The following is a 22505-nucleotide window of genomic DNA, read 5'->3' as shown; positions in this document are numbered from 1 at the left end:
TTAACTTGGATTGGTTCAGATCTTGTAGTAACTGCACTGATGATAGCGAGAGCCGTAAATTTCACGAGTAACAAACTCCATCTTCAAGACGAGGATGAGAGCCACCAAGATACAGAGCACTAAAACCTCCACATGACATGTAATAAAAACACCACTCAGGCATCTGAGCACTTGCTCCATTAATGAAGAGTCGATACCAGCCATCCCATTCTACACGAGTGTCATCAAGTCCATTTGCAGAGCCAAACCAATACCCGTAATTGAGTGTGCTTCTCCGGTAGTTGTCGAGTATGTTGTAGTTATTGCACGGGTCATAATCTGTGTTAGTGAGAGACCAAAACAGACCCGTTATGAGTGCAAATCTGAACTAATCAAACACATTAACAAACATGAGATTTAAATGTTATTGCCAATATACTGTACATACATACATACATCAGTGGTGGAAAGAGTACTGAAAAACTTTACTTAAGTAAAAGCTACTTAAGGAATAATTTACTTTACAAGTAAAAGTACTGAAAAATAATATAACTCAAGTAAGAGTAAATAAGTATTTTGCTGAAAAACTACTCAAGTTACTGCATTACAAAATACTTTAGTTTTATTTTTCTATTTTTACCCAAAATGAGGCGATGTGAGCATTATGGAGCATTAAACACTCTCATGTAATGTCTGTTTCACAAGTGAGACTTAGACGAGACATACACGTATTAATCTTATGACTTTCCTGGAAATTCCTTATATGGACAAATGCATCAGATATCAATACAGCTGAATAACATGCAGATGTTTTGACTGATGAAATATTAAGACAATAAACACACAGTTGCAATGATATATCTGTGTTTATCTGTGTTCTTTAAACCATTTTGGGTATTTTCATAAGAATGATGAACAGTATATGTATAATGAAATGCTAACCGACATAACCTGCATCACAGAACAGAATTTTATAAAATAATATATTTTCTGTCTCATTCTGTGATAAGAAGCATCACGGAACCACAGAAACAAGTTATCTCAAACATAACTGATGTTATATAGTGAGTTTGGACCAAAACATGATATTAACTTCATAAATTGTCATGTAACTGAAAATTTAAATTGCCAGTAAAAAATAATGTGGGGTATGTGTAAGGTTGGACATCTTTTGAATTGTAATGATTCCGATTCTGTTTATGGATTCAGATTCTTAATGATTCCTACTTTCGATACCAATAAATAAAATAATAATGATAATAATAATAATAATAAATAAATAAATAAATATATATATATAATCCACATTTATTCTAAATCTTATTGCAAAACATTTCATTTGTAGCTGAATACTACGAATGAAAATCAACAGGCTAAAGAACACTTACACAAGGAAATTTTGGCTGGTTTAAAAATAACATTGCAAAAAACAACTAGTCTAACTAATCTAAATTTCAAGCATTATTAAAGACAAGCAAACACTCAATAATTAAAAAAGAACAACTAAAGAAATTAGCAATTGCACAAATAAGAACAAATTCATTAATTAACTACTGAAATAAACAGTGTTTTAAGATTTTCATGTATTCAGGTGCAGAAACTGTTATAAATATTTTTTGTCTTTTGTTTGACTAATGTTATTATAGAGAGGGCAGAAGGAATGGATTTAGTGGATTTAGTGCACTTTAAAGGCAATGCACTTAGGTGTTTTTAAGACCTGGGACAGTCTTGCTCACTTACTTCCTGTCGCGTGCACGCGCTCTCAAGTGGCCAAGACCGTAAGTGTGATTATTTGGACACGGCAATAGAAGAGGACTCAGTTCAGTATCACGCAGTATGAGAGGCGGCTTTCTGTGCGCACGTATTGGATGTGTGTGCAGCAGAGAAAACAACATGAGAGTCTTCTTGACTTGAATGGTTTGAACTCATATTAAAATACACACAAAGTGTAAGGATAAAAGAAACTCAGATACTTTGATCTCCTGAGAAACAGACACTACAAACATATACGGGCATCTTCGAGACATCCCACAGAGTGGAGGTGCAGGAGACCTCCTTCCCTTCTGGCCATTTGTTTCATTTTAAATCCCTTCATCCAAGCTTCCTTCTACTCAATCTGCTCAAAATTATTACATGAAAATGTCAATGCAAGTGAACTAACAGTCATGTCTGGTATCATTTGAAATGTCTCAGTGCAACTGGTACAGTGGTCTCAATCTTACAAAAGTAGACTAAAAGATAATACAGATCCTAAGAGTTAAGAGATATTTTGCTTACTGTAATGGGAGTGCCCTTTCCTCCATGTAAATTACCTTCTGTTCCCTTGTGAGGTGTAAACTACCCCGGTCTGGGACCTGGGTTAATGCAAATTCCAATTGTTTGTTTTATGCCTCCATTTGGGGGATGTTTTATCTTGGTTTTGTATTTAAAGGACTGCAGCAAAAGGATCAGGGCGATTCTGTAGCCAGAAAGCCTGTAGTGTGGTGTGTGTCTCCTCACTTCATACTATGTATTTTCGAAGGTCAGGTATGCATATTTTACTTTTACATTCATCTTTGAGAATTTGATGTTTTGTATTGATATGATTTGATATGTTTGAATTGGGTATGTAATGAGCAGAATACATATTTACCTGACTGATAATAAATTGTTACGTTTGATTTTATTCTGTTTTACTCTGTAATTATTGACTCTAGTAGATTACGTTGTATCCTTGTCAGCGACATGAGCACCCGAATGAACGAGTACAAGAATATTAAAGAATAAATAGAATAATCAAATGTGAGAATAATGATAATTAGAGACAGACAAACAACTCATTTGCCTTTCAACCTAAATTCGAGGTCATACTAAAATGGAGTCAGATTAAATAATAAAATGGAGTCAGATTTAAGTTTAACCTAAATTGAATAACTTTACGTGCTGGAAAGACCAAACACGCAAGAAACCTTCAGCCAGCACTGGATACCTCAATATTAATTCATATGTATTTACTGTACATAAAACTGTACTTTATTTGCACCATTTTAAACTTGGGGTTAAATTCAGTATTTGCCTGCATTCATTATGTATACTTATATAAGTATCATAAAAAAAGGATGTAAGTATTAAATTTTTAAATTGCACATTTAAAAATCTAGTATTTAATCATGTCTAAATATTTCTTCAAATGAAAAACTTAAAAATGAGTATGCAGGTTTGACCTGCAGTTTTTTAGATACAATTTAGTAAAGAGCCATGCAGGTGTCACAGGCACGCCAGGCTCCAACCCCGTCCAATCACAGCGCACTCCCTCACCTGAGTACTGATCACACACACCTGCCCCTCGTCAGCAGCCAATCAACCAGCACTTAAAAGACACTCTCACGAACACAGTCACTGTCCGGTCTCGTTTGCACTTAGGATTACCTACCTGCTGACCTAAAGGACTTCCATTGGATACTTACCTGTCTTCCTCGTTCTCAAGTTACCTCCTGTGTCAAGTGTGAGTGAGTGAGTGTCTCCTTCCCGCAACGTCTCTTCTACTCGGATTCTTCTAGCACCTTCATCATATATCATCTCAAGGACAGTATTCAGTTTACTCTCTCATCCCTCACCTCAAGAACACTTGCTACCATATTTACTCTGCTTTTGTCAATAAATACCACCTTACCTGTTATCTTCTGTCTCCGTCCCTTCTGTACTGTAACAGAAGACCGGACCTTAAAAAGACGGATTGACATTAGCATGAGCCATCCAGATCCCTTCCAGGACCTTGTGGATGCTTTGCGGCGCACACTCAATGTCCCATCAGGACCTTCACCACTGGTGGGCACTTCCGGAAATGACACCACCACCACTTCACCTTCCGTACCTTCCAGTCCCATGGCCAAACCAGCGCCCTTCTCTGGTTCGGCGGAGGTATGCAGCGGATTTCTCCTGCAATGGTCGCTGGTCCTGGAGATGCAACCGCACGTATTTCCCACTGAGCGATCTAAAGTGGCCTTCGTCATCTCACAGTTGAAAGGTAAAGCACTTCAATGGGCCAATTCCATTTGGACCCAGAATAATCCTGTCATTCAATCATATACCAGCTTTGTTGACCACTTCAGGGAAGTTTTCGGTAAACCCACCTGGGATTCATCCATCGGTGAAAAACTTTACAATTTAAAACAAGGCAAGATGTCTTTGAATGAATATGCTCTGCAGTTTCGAATGCTTGTGGCCACAAGTGAGTGGAACAAACAAGCTCTGATAACAACGTATCGACAAGGATTGGATCCCCGTGTGTGGTTGCATCTCGCTGCATATGAGGATACCATCGGGCTCGAACGCTTCATCCAACTCTCCATCCGTTTTGCTACTCATATGCAGTCGTGTCTCGACGAGCACCAGGGCCAGCCGCAGCACAACATCTCACTCTGCCGACCAGAGCCCGTCAGCCCTCCAGAACCAGCCCACGAACCCATGCAGATGGATTCGACTCGCCTGACTGGGGCTGAACGGCAGAGAAGGCTGACCCAGAATCTATGTCTGTACTGTGAATCTCCGGGGCATATCCTCTCCACATGCCTCATCTGTCCTCCTCGTTCTCTGGTGAGTGCCATCTTTCCTACCACTAATCAGATGAAACCACTCTCCACTATTGTGACACTTACTGCTGCTGATATTTCCCTTCCAGTCAATGCACTCCTCGATTCTGGGTCAGCTGGCAACTTCATCCCTGGCTCCCTCTGCCGTCAGCTCCACACCACGGCCACGCAATCCTCCTACCAGATCCACTCCATAACGGGAAGGCCACTGAGTAGGAGACGGGTTCGCCATAGTGTTGGGCCTATACAACTGCAAGTCAGCATTCTTCACAAGGAAATGATCCATCTGCTGGTTCTGGAGGAATCCACCGCTGACGTGGTCCTAGGGCGCACGTGGTTGGAGCAGCATAACCCCATCTTATCCTGGAGTACTGGCAAAATCCTGAAGTGGGGCGAAACTTGTTTCATGGACTGTTTTCCCGTTTCCGTCCTCTCAGCTCCATCAACCACTCTCGGTCTGTACAACGTCCATTGAGAGAACCCTGGAGAAACGCTCTGTGGACATACCGCCTTGTTATGCCCCCTTCAGTGATGTTTTCTGCCCAAAGAGAGCCTCCAAGCTGCCCCCATATCGGCCATGGGACTGCACCATTGATCTGCTACCGGGTGAGTCAGTGCCAAGGGGAAGGATCTATCCCCTTTCCATCCGAGGAGAAGGCCATGGAGGAATACATCGAGGAGGCTCTGGCTCAAGGCTACATCCATCCATCCACTTCCCCTGCTGCTTCGAGCTTCGTGGAGAAAAAGGACGGAGGCTTGTGGCCCTGCATTGACTACCGAAACCTCATCCAGATTACTGTCAAGTTCAGATATCCCCTTCCTCTCGTCCCAGCAGCCCTGGAACACCTCCGTGGTGCCGCTGTCTTCACCAAGTTGGACCTCCACAGCGTGTATAACCTCATCTGGATACGCGAGGGGTACGAGTGGAAGACAGCCTTCATCACACCCACTGGACACTACGAGAACCTCATGATGCCGTATGGACTAGTCAACGCCCCCTCCGTATTCCAGGACTTCATACATGAGGTGTTCCGGGAGTTTCTCCATAAGTTCACCCTGGTCTACATCGATGATATCCTGATTTACTCCCGGAGCCTGACCGAACACCGTCACAATGTTGCGGAGGTCCTGAAACGCCTGAGGGAGTACCAGCTCTACCTGAAAGCGAAGTGCTCCTTCCATCAGACCTCAGTGCAGTTCCTTGGTTATAACATCGATAGCAGTGGCATCCGGATGGACGATGAGAAGGTGGATGCCATAAGGAACTGGCCAACCCCTACAACCATCAAAGAACTCCAAAGATTCCTCGGATTCTCCAACTTCTACCGCCGCTTCATACAGGATTATAGCTCCATCACCAGTCCACTCACAAGCCTGCTCCGTAACAAGCCCAAGTCTCTGTCCTGGACCCCTTCTGCCACGGAGGCATTAGCCACCCTCAAGGAAGCCTCCACAACCGCTCCTCTCCTGGTACACCCTGATCCCGACAAACCCTTCATCCTGGAAGTGGACGCATCCACCACCGGAGTAGGAGCGGTCCTATCTCAGCAGCAGGGGAATCCCAGCAGACTCCATCCATGTGCCTTCTTCTCCTGCAAGCTCAACCCGGCGGAGGTCAATTATGACACTGGCAACCACGAACTCCTGGCTATTAAGCTAGCATTAGAGGAATGGAGGCATTGGTTGGAGGGAGCAAGGCACCCATTCCAGGTCATCACATTATTCTTTACCCGTTTCCACTTTACCATTTCCTACCGACCCGGATCCAAAAATGTCAAGGCAGACGCCCCCTCTCCCGTTGTCATGCCCCTGAAACAATCTCTGAGGAACCGGAACCCATACTTCCAGAGGGACTGTTGGTCAGCCCTATTACCTGGTCCGCTGAGACCATACCCTCCTCCAATGCCTCAGCCAATACTTCGCCAGGTTGCCCCCCTGACCGACAGTACATCACCAGGACACGGCGCACTCCACTCATCCACGCTGCTCACACCTCACTAGGCACTGGCCACCCGGGGGTCAATGAAACCCTCTCATTGCTAAAAGAATGCTTCTGGTGGCCCAACATGGCATCTGAGGTCAGAAGGTACGTGCAAGGATGTAAGGAATGCGCTATCTCGAAGAGCCCCCGTCATCTACCACCTGGCAAGCTCCTACCTCTGCCCGTTCCCAACTGACCATGGTCACACCTAGGAGTGGACTTTGTAACCGACCTTCCCATGTCAGGTAACTGCACCTGTATATTCGTGGTAGTGGATAGATTCTCTAAATCCTGTCGTTTGATTCCTCTCAAGGGACTACCGACTGCCATGGAAACTGCCGAAATCATGTTCAATCACATCTTCCGGTACTTTGGCATCCCCGAAGATATTGTATCAGACAGAGGACCTCAATTCATCTCTCGGGTCTGGAAGGCCTTTCACTCTCTCCTAGGTGTGGCCGTCAGCCTATCATCGGGGTACCATCCACAGTCGAATGGGCAGACGGAAAGAAAGATCCAAGAGCTCGTTGCTTCCTCCGTACCTTCTGTCACGGCCACCAGGACTCTTGGAACCAGTTCCTTGGGTGGGCGGAGTAGGCACAGAATTCCCTGCGACAACCATCCACCGGACTTACCCCGTTTCAGTGTGTACTCAGTTACCAACCTCCACTATTCCTCTGGTCAGGAGAGCCCTCGGACGTACCAGCGGTCGACTACTGGTTCCGAGAGAGCAAGAGGGTCTGGGACTCAGCCCATGACCAGTTACAACGGTCCCTTCGGAGATGCAGAATGACAGCCAACCTTCGCCGCTCTGAAGCTCCTACATATCAACTTGGACAGAAGGTCTGGCTGTCAACCAGTGACATCCGCCTGTGTCTCCCATGCTGGAAGCTGAGTCCCAGGTTCATTGGCCTGTTCACCATCACGGAGCAGACCAACCCTGTCACTTACAGGCTTCAACTCCCACCTGAGTATCGCATTCACCCCACATCCCATGTGTCACTTCTGAAGCCTCACCATCCTTCTGTTCCTCTCTCCACAGAGCCTGGCGTAGCCACAGCTGAAGCCCCCCTTCCACTCATCCTGGATGACGGAACGGCTTACGAGGTCCGAGAAATCCTGGATTCCCAGCCCCGTGGTGGACAACTCGAGTACCTGGTAGACTGGGAAGGTTATGGTCCTGAGGAACGTTCCTGGGTCCCACGCAACGACATACTCGACCCTAACTTACTGGACACCTTCCATGCTACTCATCCCGACAGACCTGCCCCTCGAGGAAGAGGAAGCCCACCACGACGCCGGGGTCTTCGGCCCTCAGGAGCGGGCCATGGGTGGGGGGGGGTACTGTCACATGGGTGGCAGGCTCCAACCCCGTCCAATCACAGCACACTCCCTCACCTAAGTACTGATCACACACACCTGCCCCTCGTTAGCACCCAATCAACCAGCACTTAAAAGACACTCTCACGCACAGTCACTGTCCAGTCTTGTTCGCAATTAGGATTACCTACCTGCCGGCCTAAAGGACTTCCATTGGATACTTGCCTGTCTTCCTCATTCTCAAGTTACCTCCTGTGTCAACCGTGTGTGTCTCCTTCCCGCAACGTCTCTTCTACTGTGATTCTTCTAGGACCTTCATCATATATCATCTCAAGGACAGTATTCAGTTTACTCTCTCATCCCTCACCTCAAGAACACTTGCTACCATATTTACTCTGCTTTTGTCAATAAATACCACCTTACCTGTTATCTTCTGTCTTTGTCCCTTCTGTACTGTAACAGCAGGTAGCTACAGTGAATTAACCATGGCATTACAATTGAAAATGATTTTTATTTTTTCTGACCACAAAATTACTATAATTTGCCTCTTTGCATTGGAATTTAAAACCCTTTCTCTATTTTAATCTTAAATACTAGACTAACTGTAATATAATTAGTAAACTAGAGAAAAAATATTTTAAAGGGTTAGTTCAGCCAAAAATGAAAATTATGTCAATGACTCATGTCGTTCCAAACCCGTGAGACCTCCGTTCATCTTCAGAACACAGTTTAAGATATTTTAGATTTAGTCTGAGAGCTTTCTGTCCCTCCATTGAAAATGTACAGTATACTGTCCTTGTCCAGAAAGGTAATAAAAACATCATCAAAGTAGTCCATGTGACATCAGAGGGTCCGTTGGAATTTATTGAAGCATCGAAAATACATTTTGGTCCAAAAATAACAAATTATTTATTCCCCTTTTTCTTCTCTTCCGGGTCTGTTGTGAGCGCGTTCACCACAGTGCAGTGACGCTGCTGACGTGTTTTCTTTATTTTTGGGCTCACCAGAGAACACGTCAGCAGCGTCGTACGTCAACAGTCACAGCAGTCACGCTCACAACAGACCCGGAAGAGAAGACAATCTTGAATAAAGTCGTAATTTTTGTTATTTTTGGACCAAAATGTATTTTTGATGCTTCAATAAATTCTAACGGATCCTCTAATGTCACATGGACTACTTTGGTGTTTTTATTACCTTTCTGGACGTGGACAGTATACCGTACATTTTCAATGGAGGGACAGAAAGCTCTGACTAAATCTAAAATATCTTAAACTGTGTTCCGAAGATGAACGGCGGTCTTACGGGTTTGGAACGACATGAGGGTGAGTCATTAATGACATAATTTTCATTTTTGGCTGAACTAACCCTTTAAGTCATTAATGGGCCATAATTATTGTACAAATAGTATTTAGTAACAAATATTAGTCTCCTTAAAATATCAAATAAATATTATTGAATTAACTTATAGACCATTTATTAAACTGACAAAGAGTTAAGCTGTATGGTCGCATTATAAGTAATATAAGTTTTCAATAAAGTAATGCCAGTTACTTTGTTTTTCCCATTTATTGACTAACAAGTCTCCTGTCCCATGATAGGAGAAATCGTAGTTCTAGAGTAAATGTGATTGTGCATTAATTTATCCCACTCACAAAAAAAACATTGTTATTCATTAGTTATTATTAGTTATTCAAGTGAATTAAAACAGGGAAATGCAAACTCAGAATATGACGCAAACCTGTAATTAAATATGTTAAATAACACAAATGTATCTAATCCCATTTTATTAACCAATGTCTTTGAAGCTGAGCTTTGAGGATCCAGTTCAACCATACTAATAAGCAACAATGACTTTAGATAAACTAACATTTGGGCTACATTGTCTTTTTTTTTTTTTTTATTGCTGAAGAGTGTTGAACCTTCTTCTTGTGTGTTCTGCTGTACAGACGTGAATTTACTTTTCCTTCAGGCTGAGGTTTATTCATTACACTTTTTGGTGTGAAAGGGCTTTTAACATTTGCTATAAATAGAACTTAAAAACAATCAAGCCCTGCTCATATTTAAAAAGTAACACAAAAGTAACACATTACTTTCCATAAAAAGTAACTAAGTAACTTAATTAGTTACTTTTTTAGGGATTAACGCAATATTGTAATGCATTACTTTTAAAAGTAACTTTCCCCAACATTGCAAATACCTGTATAGTGAAGCTGTCGTCTATTCTACTTAAACCCATTCAAATGTATTGTTAACGCTGGTTTATTTGGAGAGCTCCATGTACCACGTGACCGCGCAGCGATGTTGGTGAAACATTTTACAAATTACACCACATTAGTTGAGCCAAAACTGTAATTATTGTTTAAATTTCGTATTAAAACTTACAAAATTTGAAAGCTGAGACTGTTTCATATTGCAAGCAGGGTTGCCAATTTGGTGTGAGATTTACATGGGAAGCGTGAGAGTGTGAGACAGCACCTGGAAGCATGTGTCTCATGCCAAATGCGTGAGAGCTGGCAACCCTGATCTACACGTTAGTGAAAAGAATAAAAATAAAAATCATTAGATATCAATCCGCATATGTGATGGACATCGGTTATGATTATCTACTTTGAAGATAATCAAGGTTTAAGTCCTACCTGGATGGTAGAGAACAATGTGTGAAAGTAGGAACTGTTAAATCCAACCTGAGTCCAAATGACTTGGGAGTGCCTCAAGGGTCAGTTCTAGGACCGTTATTGTTTTCATTGTATATAAATGATCTCCCAGATTGCTGTCAGGGTATAAATTGCCAGCTTTATGCTGATGACACAGTTATCCATGTGTATCCAAGAGTTGTCACATCATGCAGCTTTATTGTTTATGCATGCAATGGTTTTTGTCACATTTGTCATACTGTATAACAGCATGGTCACAAACATCAGCATCCACTTTGAAACCAGTTATTTCTCTGTATAAACAGGCAATTAAGATATTTGACAAAAAAATGAAATATATGGATTGATTGTTTTTTATTTCATAAGAATGAGTTTTTTTTTTTTTTTTGTTTTGTAAATTTTAGTATTTTGAAATTGATTTTTTAAAAAGTTTGAACAACTGTGTGTCACCACTGTTCTTTGGCCTCATGGAGAGGCGTCAGGGCTCTTTTAGACCTTCCACCAGAGCCTCAGTTAGTGGAGATTGTGTGCTCCCGAAGTTTAGAACATCTTTTGGACAATCTAGCTTCTCCTACACTATGGAACTCTCTCCCCACTGGATTCAAATTGCAGAACAATATTAACATCTTCACCAGAGTGCTGTTTTTGTGGATTGATTAGTGTTAATGTTGTTATGGTTTGTATTTTGTGCCGTGTTTTGTTTAACAATGTGTTTTTTTCTGTTGTAAAAGCCCCTATGGACAGGTGTTGAAAATTAGCACATGTGCTATAACACTTTAAACAATGCATCTGGTTTGTCCAATGTTATTGCCATGTCCATATTAAATAAAGAAAAAAAAAAAAGGAAAAAAAAAGGCATCTTGAGTAAAACAGCTTCATATTTAATGAAGCACATGCAAAACGCTTGAACTGGAAGCGATGAGACCAGTTTAACAGACTACAGAAGTCTGTTCCACATAGCCACTATAACTGTGTCCTTCTATCAACCGAGTTTTCTATTTACTTAAACTGTAAATAGCGTTCTGGTTATCTCAATGAAATGACCCAAATCAGGAGCTGTTAAAATAAAATTTTTAAATCAGACTATAGCTCATTTACATTCACAAAAATATTGTTAACAATGCTGATTCAAAATGCCAACATCAGTGATTGTCTGTCAAGTCAAGCGCAGTTTGAATGCCCCGAGTTTGAACAAATGAGTTTTAATTGGTTTTGCACCAGAGTCAGACACCAGGTCGCCCAGTTTCTCCATCAGCACATTAGTCTTTTTTGTACTTTTGGTGAAAAATTTATGTAAAAGTACTGTAACGAATGTATCTGTAATTAGTTACTTTCCACCTCTGACACACACACACACACACACACATAGAGAGAGAGAGAGAGAGAGAGAGAGAGAGAGAGAGAGAGAGAGAGAGAGAGAGAGGTTACATGACTTAATTCAAATGTAACTTACTCGAGGTATTGCTGGCTCCAGTAATTATATTTGGACTTACGGTGGAAATCGGCCGTGAAATGGTGCTGACATCTGAGACATGATTGAAGTGATTTTAAAACTTTTGAAAGACTTCGTTTAAAAAATAGTGAAGAGACAAACCACACTACCTGTGCAGTATCCTGAACATCCGATTTGTGGTTTCACAAGTTCATAGACATAGTAATTTCCTGGACACGCTTTCACTCTGATGGGGTTTGTCTTGTAATCACAGCAGCCACCCGAGTAATAATTACCACAGACCTCTCTGGTCACCACTCCATCCTCTATCTTAGGGTGAGAACCGTTGAGCCACAGACTGATGTGTGTGTTACAGCTGTATGAACTAACACAGGTCTCTGGCATCTGGATGTTCATTCCATAGTAGAAAAGCCGGTACCAGCCATTCCAGGAGAAACGTTCTTCACAAATGTGCACTCCACTTTCATTGTTGGCTCTCCAGGGACGATCCAGAGACTCATAGTTGTAGCAGGGATCACTGCTGATGTTGCTGAAAGCAACTGTCATGGAGATTGGGAAAGTTCTGTTAAAATACTGAGACCCATTATACAGTCTTCTAAAATTAAAATTTGTAATTTGATAAACTGCACTTATTGTGCAGATACATGATATTTATGCTCATTTAAATTGTAACATTAATATACAGTGTATAAATGATCATTTACAGAAAGTCACAAATGTGAGATGTAAAGTCGGAATCATAAGAAATAAGGTCTGAGATATAAAAATTGCTTAATGAGTTTTTCTTGTTCTGTTTTGATGTGTGTCAGGTCTAAAAATGAGGAAAGTCTAATTCGAAATCCAACAACATTGTCTAAAGGGAAAAACACAGGGACATCTAAAATAGTCATTTTTATTTGTTGAAACTAACCATACAAACATTATATGGGATTATATGAAATTTATCAAAACATAATCTATAGATAAGATTTTTACTGTTCAAGATGCTGTTTCTTGGTTCACCGTCCACCCTGAAGACCCATCGACCGAGAACATTGACATTACTGGAGTTCCTGAGGTTTGAGATGAAGCTGCCATTGACTGATTCGGGAATCACAAAGTAGTGTGTGGAGTTTACTGTGTCATAACCAGCCTGAAAGTGTGCAAAAACATTATTCATATAAGCATTATATATAGAGAACATGAACTTTTATACAGTAGTGAATAGTAACATTTTGTTCTCAATACAGAAAACAAGTTTCTTTCACCTGCAGTGGATGTCCTGTTACAGCAATGTCACCATAATTCATCAGAAGAAATGAAAAATTACCGCCTGAAATTAAAACCACTTGAAACGATATTTCCTGCAAAAATTAAAAGATGAAATTAATTTAAGCTTAGCAGTTTATTATTGTTTTCTCGGTTACTGTCTTTAAGGTCTACTGTATTCACATGGCCTAGTATTCAGAAAATGAATCATGAACAAAGTGAAAACAGTCACATTTCAGAAGAACATCAGTCTTACTGTGTTGGTTAAATTGAAGTAAGAGACTTTATCCCATGTTGCAACAAAGACCCAAGAAGCAGTGAAGGTCAGATTTGGGAAATGTGTGTTTATATCCCGAGTGGCCCGTGTGAGGACATTTCCACTGGTGTACTGATGATATGAAACAAAACCTCTCACACTGTTGTCGAGGTCAGTCCAGAGACCTGCAATTATATCTTGGCTTCCTCTAGCGGGGAATGAGTAGGGAACATATGATGATGAAGGCTGGTTGAATGTGAGGTGTCCATTATTATTAACCTGAAACATGAGAAATATTGTCAATATCACTGATCACAGATGAGTTTAGAAAGCAGTCACCGCTCACATTTAGACTCAAAATCAAGATGGAGTCAAATTCTTACATAAATCTGCTGGTGTGTGCGGCCAAAGAACAGAAATGGACTCAACAGCTGAATAACTGAGGAGCTTCCATCATCAGCAGCAGCATTTATTGTGTCTCCAGCTGCTGAGCCGAATGGATAAAATATTTCTGGTGCCGCCAAGAGAAAAAAAAAAAAAATCTGACATTATTTCTCACAGATCAATGGGGATCATGTTTGAATCTGGCTGTGATTAATATCAAAATAATGATGCCCTCTGGTGGCCAACTCATGTGGATGTTACAGCAGTAAAATAAAACAATTGAAAATGGGAAAATGTCATTATGAAATAAAAGTTTTTCTGAAAATTTATAATTATTGTTAATTTTTGGATAAAAGGTAAAAAAAAAAGGTAATGCATATTTATTTTCCTTCTTTGCTCAATATTCAAGTACAGGACTATATAAGGCGCTATAATCCACAGTTATACGTTTGGTTACATGCTTTTAAAGTGCTTCATGTCATGCATTAAAATTATGTAATGCACACCTATGGATTATGCATTATGTTATACAAATAGAATTGAATAGACTTGTCAAGTATTAATTTTGGTGTCCTATTCTGCCTTTTAGATGACCAGTAGGGGACATGTTCGGTTCAATTAGTTTTGAAAATCATAAAAAAATTACCCCACAAGGTCAAAATGACTGCTATTACTATATAATTAATACCTGGTATAATTAATACCAGGACCACAACAACATGTGCATTTCCTTTCTCTGATTGTTGGGGTCTGGGATCAGTCTGAGGTTTTAAAAGAAGTCTACAGAGGTCTGAGAAACAGTGATGGTATATTTTTTGCTAGTAATAAAAGTGCACTTCAGTTGAGTTTTTCATTATGATTAATTAGATTCATATGTTACACGGTCTATTGAATAAATAGACTTAGAGAATCAACAAAATCAGTCAGATAAAGAATGTTGTCCCTTCCTTCTCATTTGTCTTGCATACTGATTTTACTACTTTAGCTATGATTTGCTACACTCTTTTCTAATGGGACAGAAAGACTGAAACATTTTAAGAGATAATGTGTAATGAAAATAAATGAGTAAAATAAATAAATGAGTTGGTTTTAAAAGAAAATAAGACAAAAGTTTATCAGTGGTTGTGATTGGTGGAGTAATTGATTGTATTGGTATAATTCTCTCTGTTGTTGTAGAAACTAATTGGATGGACTGGCTGAGGCTTCTGGTATTAAGAACAATTTTCTTTTTTTTTCTTTTTTTTTTATATCGGTATCAAACATTTTTAAACATAACCAGAAAAGTAAATGATTTATATACATATTATTAAATACTCACCTACACAGTAAGCACCGCAAAATATTGGCTTGACAAACTCATAAACATAGTAATTTCCAGGACAGGCTTTGACTCTTATAGGGTGGGATCTGTAAGCACAGCAGCCACCCACTGAGAAACAGACCTGACGGGTGACCACTCCATCTTCCAGCTGTGGATGAGTGCCGCTGAGTGACAACGGGTAATGAGTGCCACACATGCCATGATTTACACATGATTCTGTCATCTGAGTATTTTGACCATTGTAGAACATCCTGTACCAGCCATTCCACTCCACACTATAATCACACTTTAAAATGTTAGAATGGTCAGTGGCTCTCCAAGGCTCATCCAGACTGGTGTAGTTGTAGCAGGGGTCAACACTTGGGGTGGTTAACAATGCTGTTATTAAAAAGTAGAAAGAGCGCATTACAAACTGCATATTAAATCTATTCAAGATAATAATATGAATACAAAGCAGTACAATTTGTGATAAACATGTCAAATAAAAAGATAAATGAACATACCTGCACAATATACAGGAGCTGGGATTGAAAGAGTTGGTCTGGTAAATTTGTAGACATAATAATCTCCAGGACAAGCTTTAACTTGGATTGGTTCAGATCTGTAGTAACTGCACTGATGATAGCGAGAGCCGTAAATTTCACGAGTAACAACTCCATCTTCAAGACGAGGATGAGAGCCACCAAGATACAGAGCACTAAAACCTCCACATGACATGTAATAAAAACACCACTCAGGCATCTGAGCACTTGCTCCATTAACGAAGAGTCGATACCAGCCATCCCATTCTACACGAGTGTCATCAAGTCCATTTGCAGAGCCATACATAGACCAGTAATTTAGTGTGCTTCTCCGGTAGTTGTCGAGTATGTTGTAGTTATTGCACGGGTCATAATCTGTGTTAGTGAGAGACCAAAACAAACCCGTTATAAGTCAGAATCTTAACTAGTGAAACAAATTATTAAATAATCATGAGATTTAATTGTCAAACATGAGATTTAAATGTCATTGCCAATATCCTGTGGTGGAAAGAGTACTGAAAAACTTTACTTAAGTAAAAGACACTTAAGGAATAATTTACTTGAGTACATGTAAAAGTACTGAAAAATAATATAACTCAAGTAAGAGTAAATAAGTATTTTGCTGAAAAACTACTCAAGTTACTGCGTTACAAAGTACTTTCGTTTTATTTTTTTTTTCTATTTTTACCCAAAATGAGGCGATGTGAGCATTATGGAGCATTAAACACTCTCATGTAATGTCTGTTTCACAAGTGAGACTTATTAAACTTATGACTTTCCTGGAAATCCCTTATATGGACAAATGCATCGGATATCACCACAGCTGAATAACATGCAGATGTTTTGACTGATGAAATATTAAGACAATAAACACACAGTTGCAATGATGCAGTTGCCTGGTTTAAAAACAACTAGCCTAACTAATCTAAATTTCAAGCATTATTAAAGACAAGCAAACACTCAATAATTAAAAAGATCAAATAAACAAATTAGCAATCGCACAAATAAGAACAAATGAATTAAACAGTGGTTTAAGATTTTCATGAAATATAAATTTCAAAAATAGTTACAAAAGTTATTCAGTCAAGAACAGCGAGTGTTTTTTTGTCTTTTGTTTGAATAATGTTATTATAGAGATGGCAGAAGGAATGGATTTAGTGGATTTAGTGCACTTTAAAGGCAATGCACTGTTTTTAAGACCTGGGACAGTCTTGCTCACTTACTTCCTGTCGCGTGCACGCGCTCTCAAGTGGCCAAGACCGTAAGTGTGGTTATTTGGACAGGGCAATAGAAGAGGTCTCAGTTCAGTATCACGCAGTATGAGAAGCGGCTTTCTGTGCGCACATCTTGGATGTGTGTGCAGCAGAGAAAACAACATGAGAGTCTTCTTGACTTGAATGGTTTGAAGTCATATTAAAATAGACACAAAGGAATCTAAATGAAAATTTTATAACAAGTATCAGATTCTTAAGTATCTGATTCCAGAACTGGAATCGATTTTTGATTCCCAAGCCTAGGCACATAACATGTTAAATAAAAAGGTGTTTTTTTCTTTCTACTGCAAATGCGCCTGGATAAAATATAAATTTCTGTTGCTATAGTAACAAATTACATTTATGTGCATCTGATTGTCAGATAAATCGTAGTTTATCTGATAATCAGATGCACAGAAAAATGCATGTGCTCTTATTTCAATGCTGTTCAGGTTATTTCAGGTTCATACTTTGCACTGTTAAAGAGGGCAAACTTTACCATTCAACTGAACTGAGTGCATGCACTTTACACACTTTTCCTTATCTACTGTACCTGTTCTTGCTCTGTCCATGCAATAGGGTATATGTCGAACGCCACCTGACCAAACCTGGAAAACAGGTCTCATCACTTCTGCTTGTCAGATAATGTGTTAACAGCTGTATCAAATAATGGCGATATCTACGGATGTTTAAGGTAATCAGTTAAACTAGCTAGCTGTTTTATTGTTGACGTTTTTATATCTACATCAGGTTTGTCAACTTTTAAGTTCAGCGTGGAGTGAGATTTACTCTAATTTGCCTCTTTACATTGGAATTTAAAACTCCTTGTCTATTTTAACCTTAAATACTACACTAACTGTAATATAATTAGTAGAAATACTATTAAAAAAAAAAAGTCATTAATGGACCATAATTACTGCACAAATAGTATTTAGTACCAAAAGATCTCCTTAAAATATCAAATAAATATTATTGAATTAACTTATAGAACATTTATTTAACTGAAAAAGAGTTAAGCTGTATGGTTGCATTATAAGTAAGCAATACCTGAGGGTTAAATACAAGAAAACGTTTCAGGTTATTTATATAATCATGGTTCCCTGAGTAGGGAACGAGACACTGCGTCCTTTAGGGGTCGCTATGGGGAACGCCTCATTGTGACCCGTGTCTGAAGCATACATTGAAAAAACACCAACAATACGTTGGCTGGCGACAGCCCATGACGTCACTATCGGTGCGACTATAGTATAAATAGGCGCCGGGAGAACACGTCATTAACTTCTTCATGTGAAGCTTGTGTCCGAAGCATGCCAGGAAGCTAGAGGACGCAGTGTCTCGTTCCCTACTCAGGGAACCATGGTTACATAAGTAACCTGAGACATTCCCTTTCAAGGGAACTTTGAACTGCGTCCTCTAGGGGTCGCTATGTGGAATGGTATGCCCATGCCACCATGCTGAGGGGAGTGCAGGCCAGAACCATGGCGAGCAGTAAGTACCAACTCTACCATTTCCATGGGAGTTGCCCCTGGGATGTTAGATGGTTTTCCGTGACATTATCCCTTATGGTCAAAGGCTCAATTAAGAATAGATTCCTTTAAAGGGATACTACCAAGAGCCTAGCATCATAATAAGTCTTGGCCTGTCAAAGAGGGGCTACTGCCTGTTCTCGCATAAGCTTGCTGAAGGAACTGTCTCAACAGATCCCTAGTAGCAACACCCTGTTTAAATAGGTATCCTGAGGATACATAGGTGGAGTGGTGCCCAAGATGAACAGGGCTTTTACCACCTCAAGAAAGGGCAAGAAGCAACCGCGCAAAGACCTTACCATATAGGATTTTAGAAAAGAACGCAGAGTACTACCGTGCGAACTTACCACAGGGTGGATTTTAGAAAGTGCTCAAAGGCTTCACGTGCACACTTACCATAACAAGGATTTTAGGATACAATTTTAAGGGGCTCTCATGGCACTCTGAAAGAGCAGATCATAGATGAATGGTGCATTCCAAAACCAATATGTTTGAGAGTCATCAACTCAATCTATGGTATAATGCCGGAGTGGCTAGCAGTAAATATCTAGCTGAGGGGAGGGGCAAGCCCTCAGCTCTCAAATGATAGTGGAGCTTGACCTACCGCATGTTCCAAGGCTGGAACAGCTAGCAGTAATTTACTTAGCTGAGGGAGCAAGACCCCCAGTTCTCAACGTAGAACCATCCAAATCATCATAGATCCAGCATAGGAGACTGTAATGCAGGAAGTTCACACCTAACCTCGGTCAGGTGGAGAGCTGGTGGTTATAGGGGAATTAGGAAGGGGAAGATAAGGGCAGATGTAAAACCCACAAAGGGAGCGAGTTGCTACTCAAATATTACTCTGATCAGGACGAAAGCGCTGATGCCTTTTTTGGATCACATCCCTTAGATCTTGCCTACCTTTCTTTGACTTGCGATTCCACCTACCCCTACCCACAGGTGGGGGAGGAGCGCGAGCCGTGACACTAGCCTTCTGTGCCCTTCTCTGATCCTCAAACCGAGGCAGACCAGGACCCCTATGTTGTTCAGGCTCAGACTTGGACCTTCTTGGAATGAAGGATTTGAAGGCCACTGAGTGCGCTTTCGACTCCCTGAACCTCAACGGAGGTACCAAAAAAGTTCGGAAGGCGAAACCAGAGCATCGAGAAGAAAGCCCCTTTCTTTCTTCCCGATATCTTCATTACTACCATGGCCACCACAGACCTGCCCAAGGCGGAGGCGGCCTGTTTAGTAGCACGGAGAGCGAGATCTGTGGTGCAATGCAACTTAGCTACCTCATCAGGAGAAAGGCCCTCGCTTTTATCCAGGTCTTTCAGCAGATCAGCCTAATATGCCTGGAGCACCGCTATTGTGTGCAATGAAGCCACAGCCTGACCTGCTGCTGTGTATTTAAGCGAGATGTATCCTGAAGGGTCTTAGATGGCAAGGAGGGAGTATTAAGAGGACGTCTCACCCATAGAGAGATAGCTAGCCAGCGTCTCCTCTACATCCTCTCATAGCCGTTTTCGCGCATCGCCTCGATATTGACATAACTGGTATGCTGGAATTGATGGATGCGTGAGGAAAATGGCCTCTTCCATCCCTTCTCTATCTCTGTATGGATATCAGGAAGAAATGGAAGGCTCACCTGAGCTGGAGGGCTATGGTCAGAAAGATAATGCTCATCAACCTTTTTAGCCCACTTCCACGGCAAGTCCAGCCTTGTGATCCTTAACCTCCAACAGCTCGTTATATGCACAGCAGGAGGATTAAGAAGGCTCAGCCATTTCTTCTTCACCATCCACAGATATCTCCTGCTCTTCCTGGGCTGAACCCAGCAGAGCACTAGCTTCCGGATCAGACAGTGTTAAAGACATAACATTGTCCACAGCCGACGAGTGCGAAAGGGAAAGCCCTTATCTAAACTAATCGGCCAGATCCACTTGTGATCCCCACAAGCTCATTCTCCTCCATGCCTCAGCAGCGGCGGGTCCTGAACCGTGGGAAGCATATGGCTGCCCCTCTTTCCTCGAAAAGACAAACGAGAACGGAGCTTTTTCATTCGGAAAATGCTCAGAATGCACGCAAATTGCCGCCTCAAGGACATCGCGTGTGTGCTCTTCGCCCAAACAAAAAATGCAGAGATCGTGTGCGTCATCAGGTGTCAAATAACGACGACACGGATGCACACATCCTCTTAATGTTTTGCTAGTGCTCGCCATGATAGAATAAAGATCGCTCTTACCATGTTCAAAATGCACGCTTCAAACAAAACAGTCAGTGAAGACGAAGAAAATAATGACGTGTTCTCCCGACGCCTATTTGTGCTATAGTCGGAAGCGTGTGTCTCATGCCAAATGCATGAGAGTTGGCAACCCTGATCTACACGTTAGTAAAAAAAATAAAAATAAAAATTAGATATCAGTCTGTATATGTGATGGACATCGGTTATGATTATCTACTTTGAAGGTAATCAAGGCATCTTGAGTAAAACAGCTTCATATTTAACGAAGCACATGCAAAACGCTGGAACCGGAAGCGATGAGACCAGTTTAACAGACTACGGAAGTCTGCTTCACGTAGCCACTATAACTGTGTCCTTCTATCAACCGAGTTTTCTATTTACTTAAACTGCTGAGCGTTCTGGTTATCTCAATGAAATGACCCAAATCAGGAGCTGTTAAAATTATAATTTAAAATCAGACTATAGCTCATTTACATTCACAAAAATATTGAAATGTTAATGATGCTGATTCAAAATGCCAACGTCAGTGATTGTCTGGCAGTTTGAATGCCCCGAGTTTGAACAAATTAGTTTTTATTGGTTTTGCACCGGAGTCAAATGCCAGGTGGCCCAGTTTCTCCATCAGCATGTTAGTCTTTTTTGTACTTTTGGTGAAAAATTAATGTACAAGTACTGTAACGAAAGTATATGTAATTAGTTACTTTCCACCTCTGACACACACACAGACACACACACACACACACACACACACACACACATAGAGAGAGAGAGAGAGGTTAAATGACTTAATTCAAATGTAACTTACTCGAGGTATTGCTGGCTCCAGTAATTATATTTGGACTTACGGTGGAATTTGGCTGTGAAATGGTGCTGACATCTGAGAAATGATTAAAGTGATTTTAAAACTTTTGAAAGACTTTGTTTAAAAATTAGTGAAGAGACAAACCACACTACCTGTGCAATATCCTGAACATCCGATTTGTGGTTTCACAAGTTCATAGACATAGTAATTTCCTGGACACGCTTTCACTCTGATGGGTTTTGTGTTGTAATTACAGCAGTCACCCGAATAATAATTACCACAGACCGATCTCTGGTCACCACTCCATCCTCTATCTGAGGGGTTGAGAACCGTTGAGCCACAGACTGATTGTGTGTGTTACAGCTGTATGAACTAACACAGGTCTCTGGCATCTGGATGTTCATTCCATAGTAGAAAAGCCGGTACCAGCTTAGTCGCCATTCCAGGAGAAACGTTCTTCACAAATGTGCACTCCACTTTCATTGTTAGCTCTCCAGGGACGATCCAGAGACTCATAGTTGTAGCAGGGATCACTGCTGATGTTGCTGTAAGCAACTGTCATGGAGATTGGGAAAGTTCTGTGTGAAAATACTGAGACCCATTATACAGTCTTCTAAAATTAAAATTTGGTAATTTGATAAACTGCACTTATTGTGCAGATACATGATATTTACACTATGCTCATATTTATGCTAATCTAAATTGAAACATTAATATGCAGTGTATAAATGATCAGTTACTACAGAAAGTCACAGATGTGAGATGTAAAGTCAGAATTATAAAACTGAGATATAAAAATTGCCAAATAAGTTTTTCTTGTTCTGTTCCGATGCAAATTGAGCTTCTGAACATTTGGATGTTATGTTTTATGTTCAGTCTGAGTAGATTATATTTTAACGATTAGTGATTTTAACCTTTAATCAGTCAAATATGCAGCTTTAACATTTAACTTTGAGGTGAAGATATTTTTGTCCTGTTGTCTAAAAACACATTTTCTGTCAAAACAAAA

At 40.6% G+C, this 22505-nt stretch overlaps 1 protein-coding gene across 1 annotated transcript; it reads right to left on the bottom strand.

The window, feature by feature from the left end:
* Nucleotides 1–61: 61 nt before the first annotated feature.
* LOC109046234 lies at nucleotides 62–22012 on the bottom strand. The gene is made up of 12 exons (XM_042768084.1): nucleotides 21874–22012; nucleotides 21649–21810; nucleotides 21500–21571; nucleotides 15671–16063; nucleotides 15165–15545; nucleotides 13846–13973; nucleotides 13463–13741; nucleotides 13206–13301; nucleotides 12934–13090; nucleotides 12108–12497; nucleotides 11959–12030; nucleotides 62–318 (listed from the first exon to the last, which is right to left on the bottom strand). Exons 1-12 carry the CDS (start codon nucleotides 22010–22012, stop codon nucleotides 62–64), a joined length of 2526 nt encoding a protein of 841 aa, XP_042624018.1.
* Between the last annotated feature and the right edge of the window lie 493 nt (nucleotides 22013–22505).

The sequence above is a fragment of the Cyprinus carpio genome, chromosome A12, assembly GCF_018340385.1.
Source record: "Cyprinus carpio isolate SPL01 chromosome A12, ASM1834038v1, whole genome shotgun sequence".
NCBI lineage: Eukaryota > Metazoa > Chordata > Actinopteri > Cypriniformes > Cyprinidae > Cyprinus > Cyprinus carpio.
The sequence above is the reverse complement of the archived record's forward strand: the minus strand, read 5'-3'. Positions and strand labels throughout refer to the sequence as shown.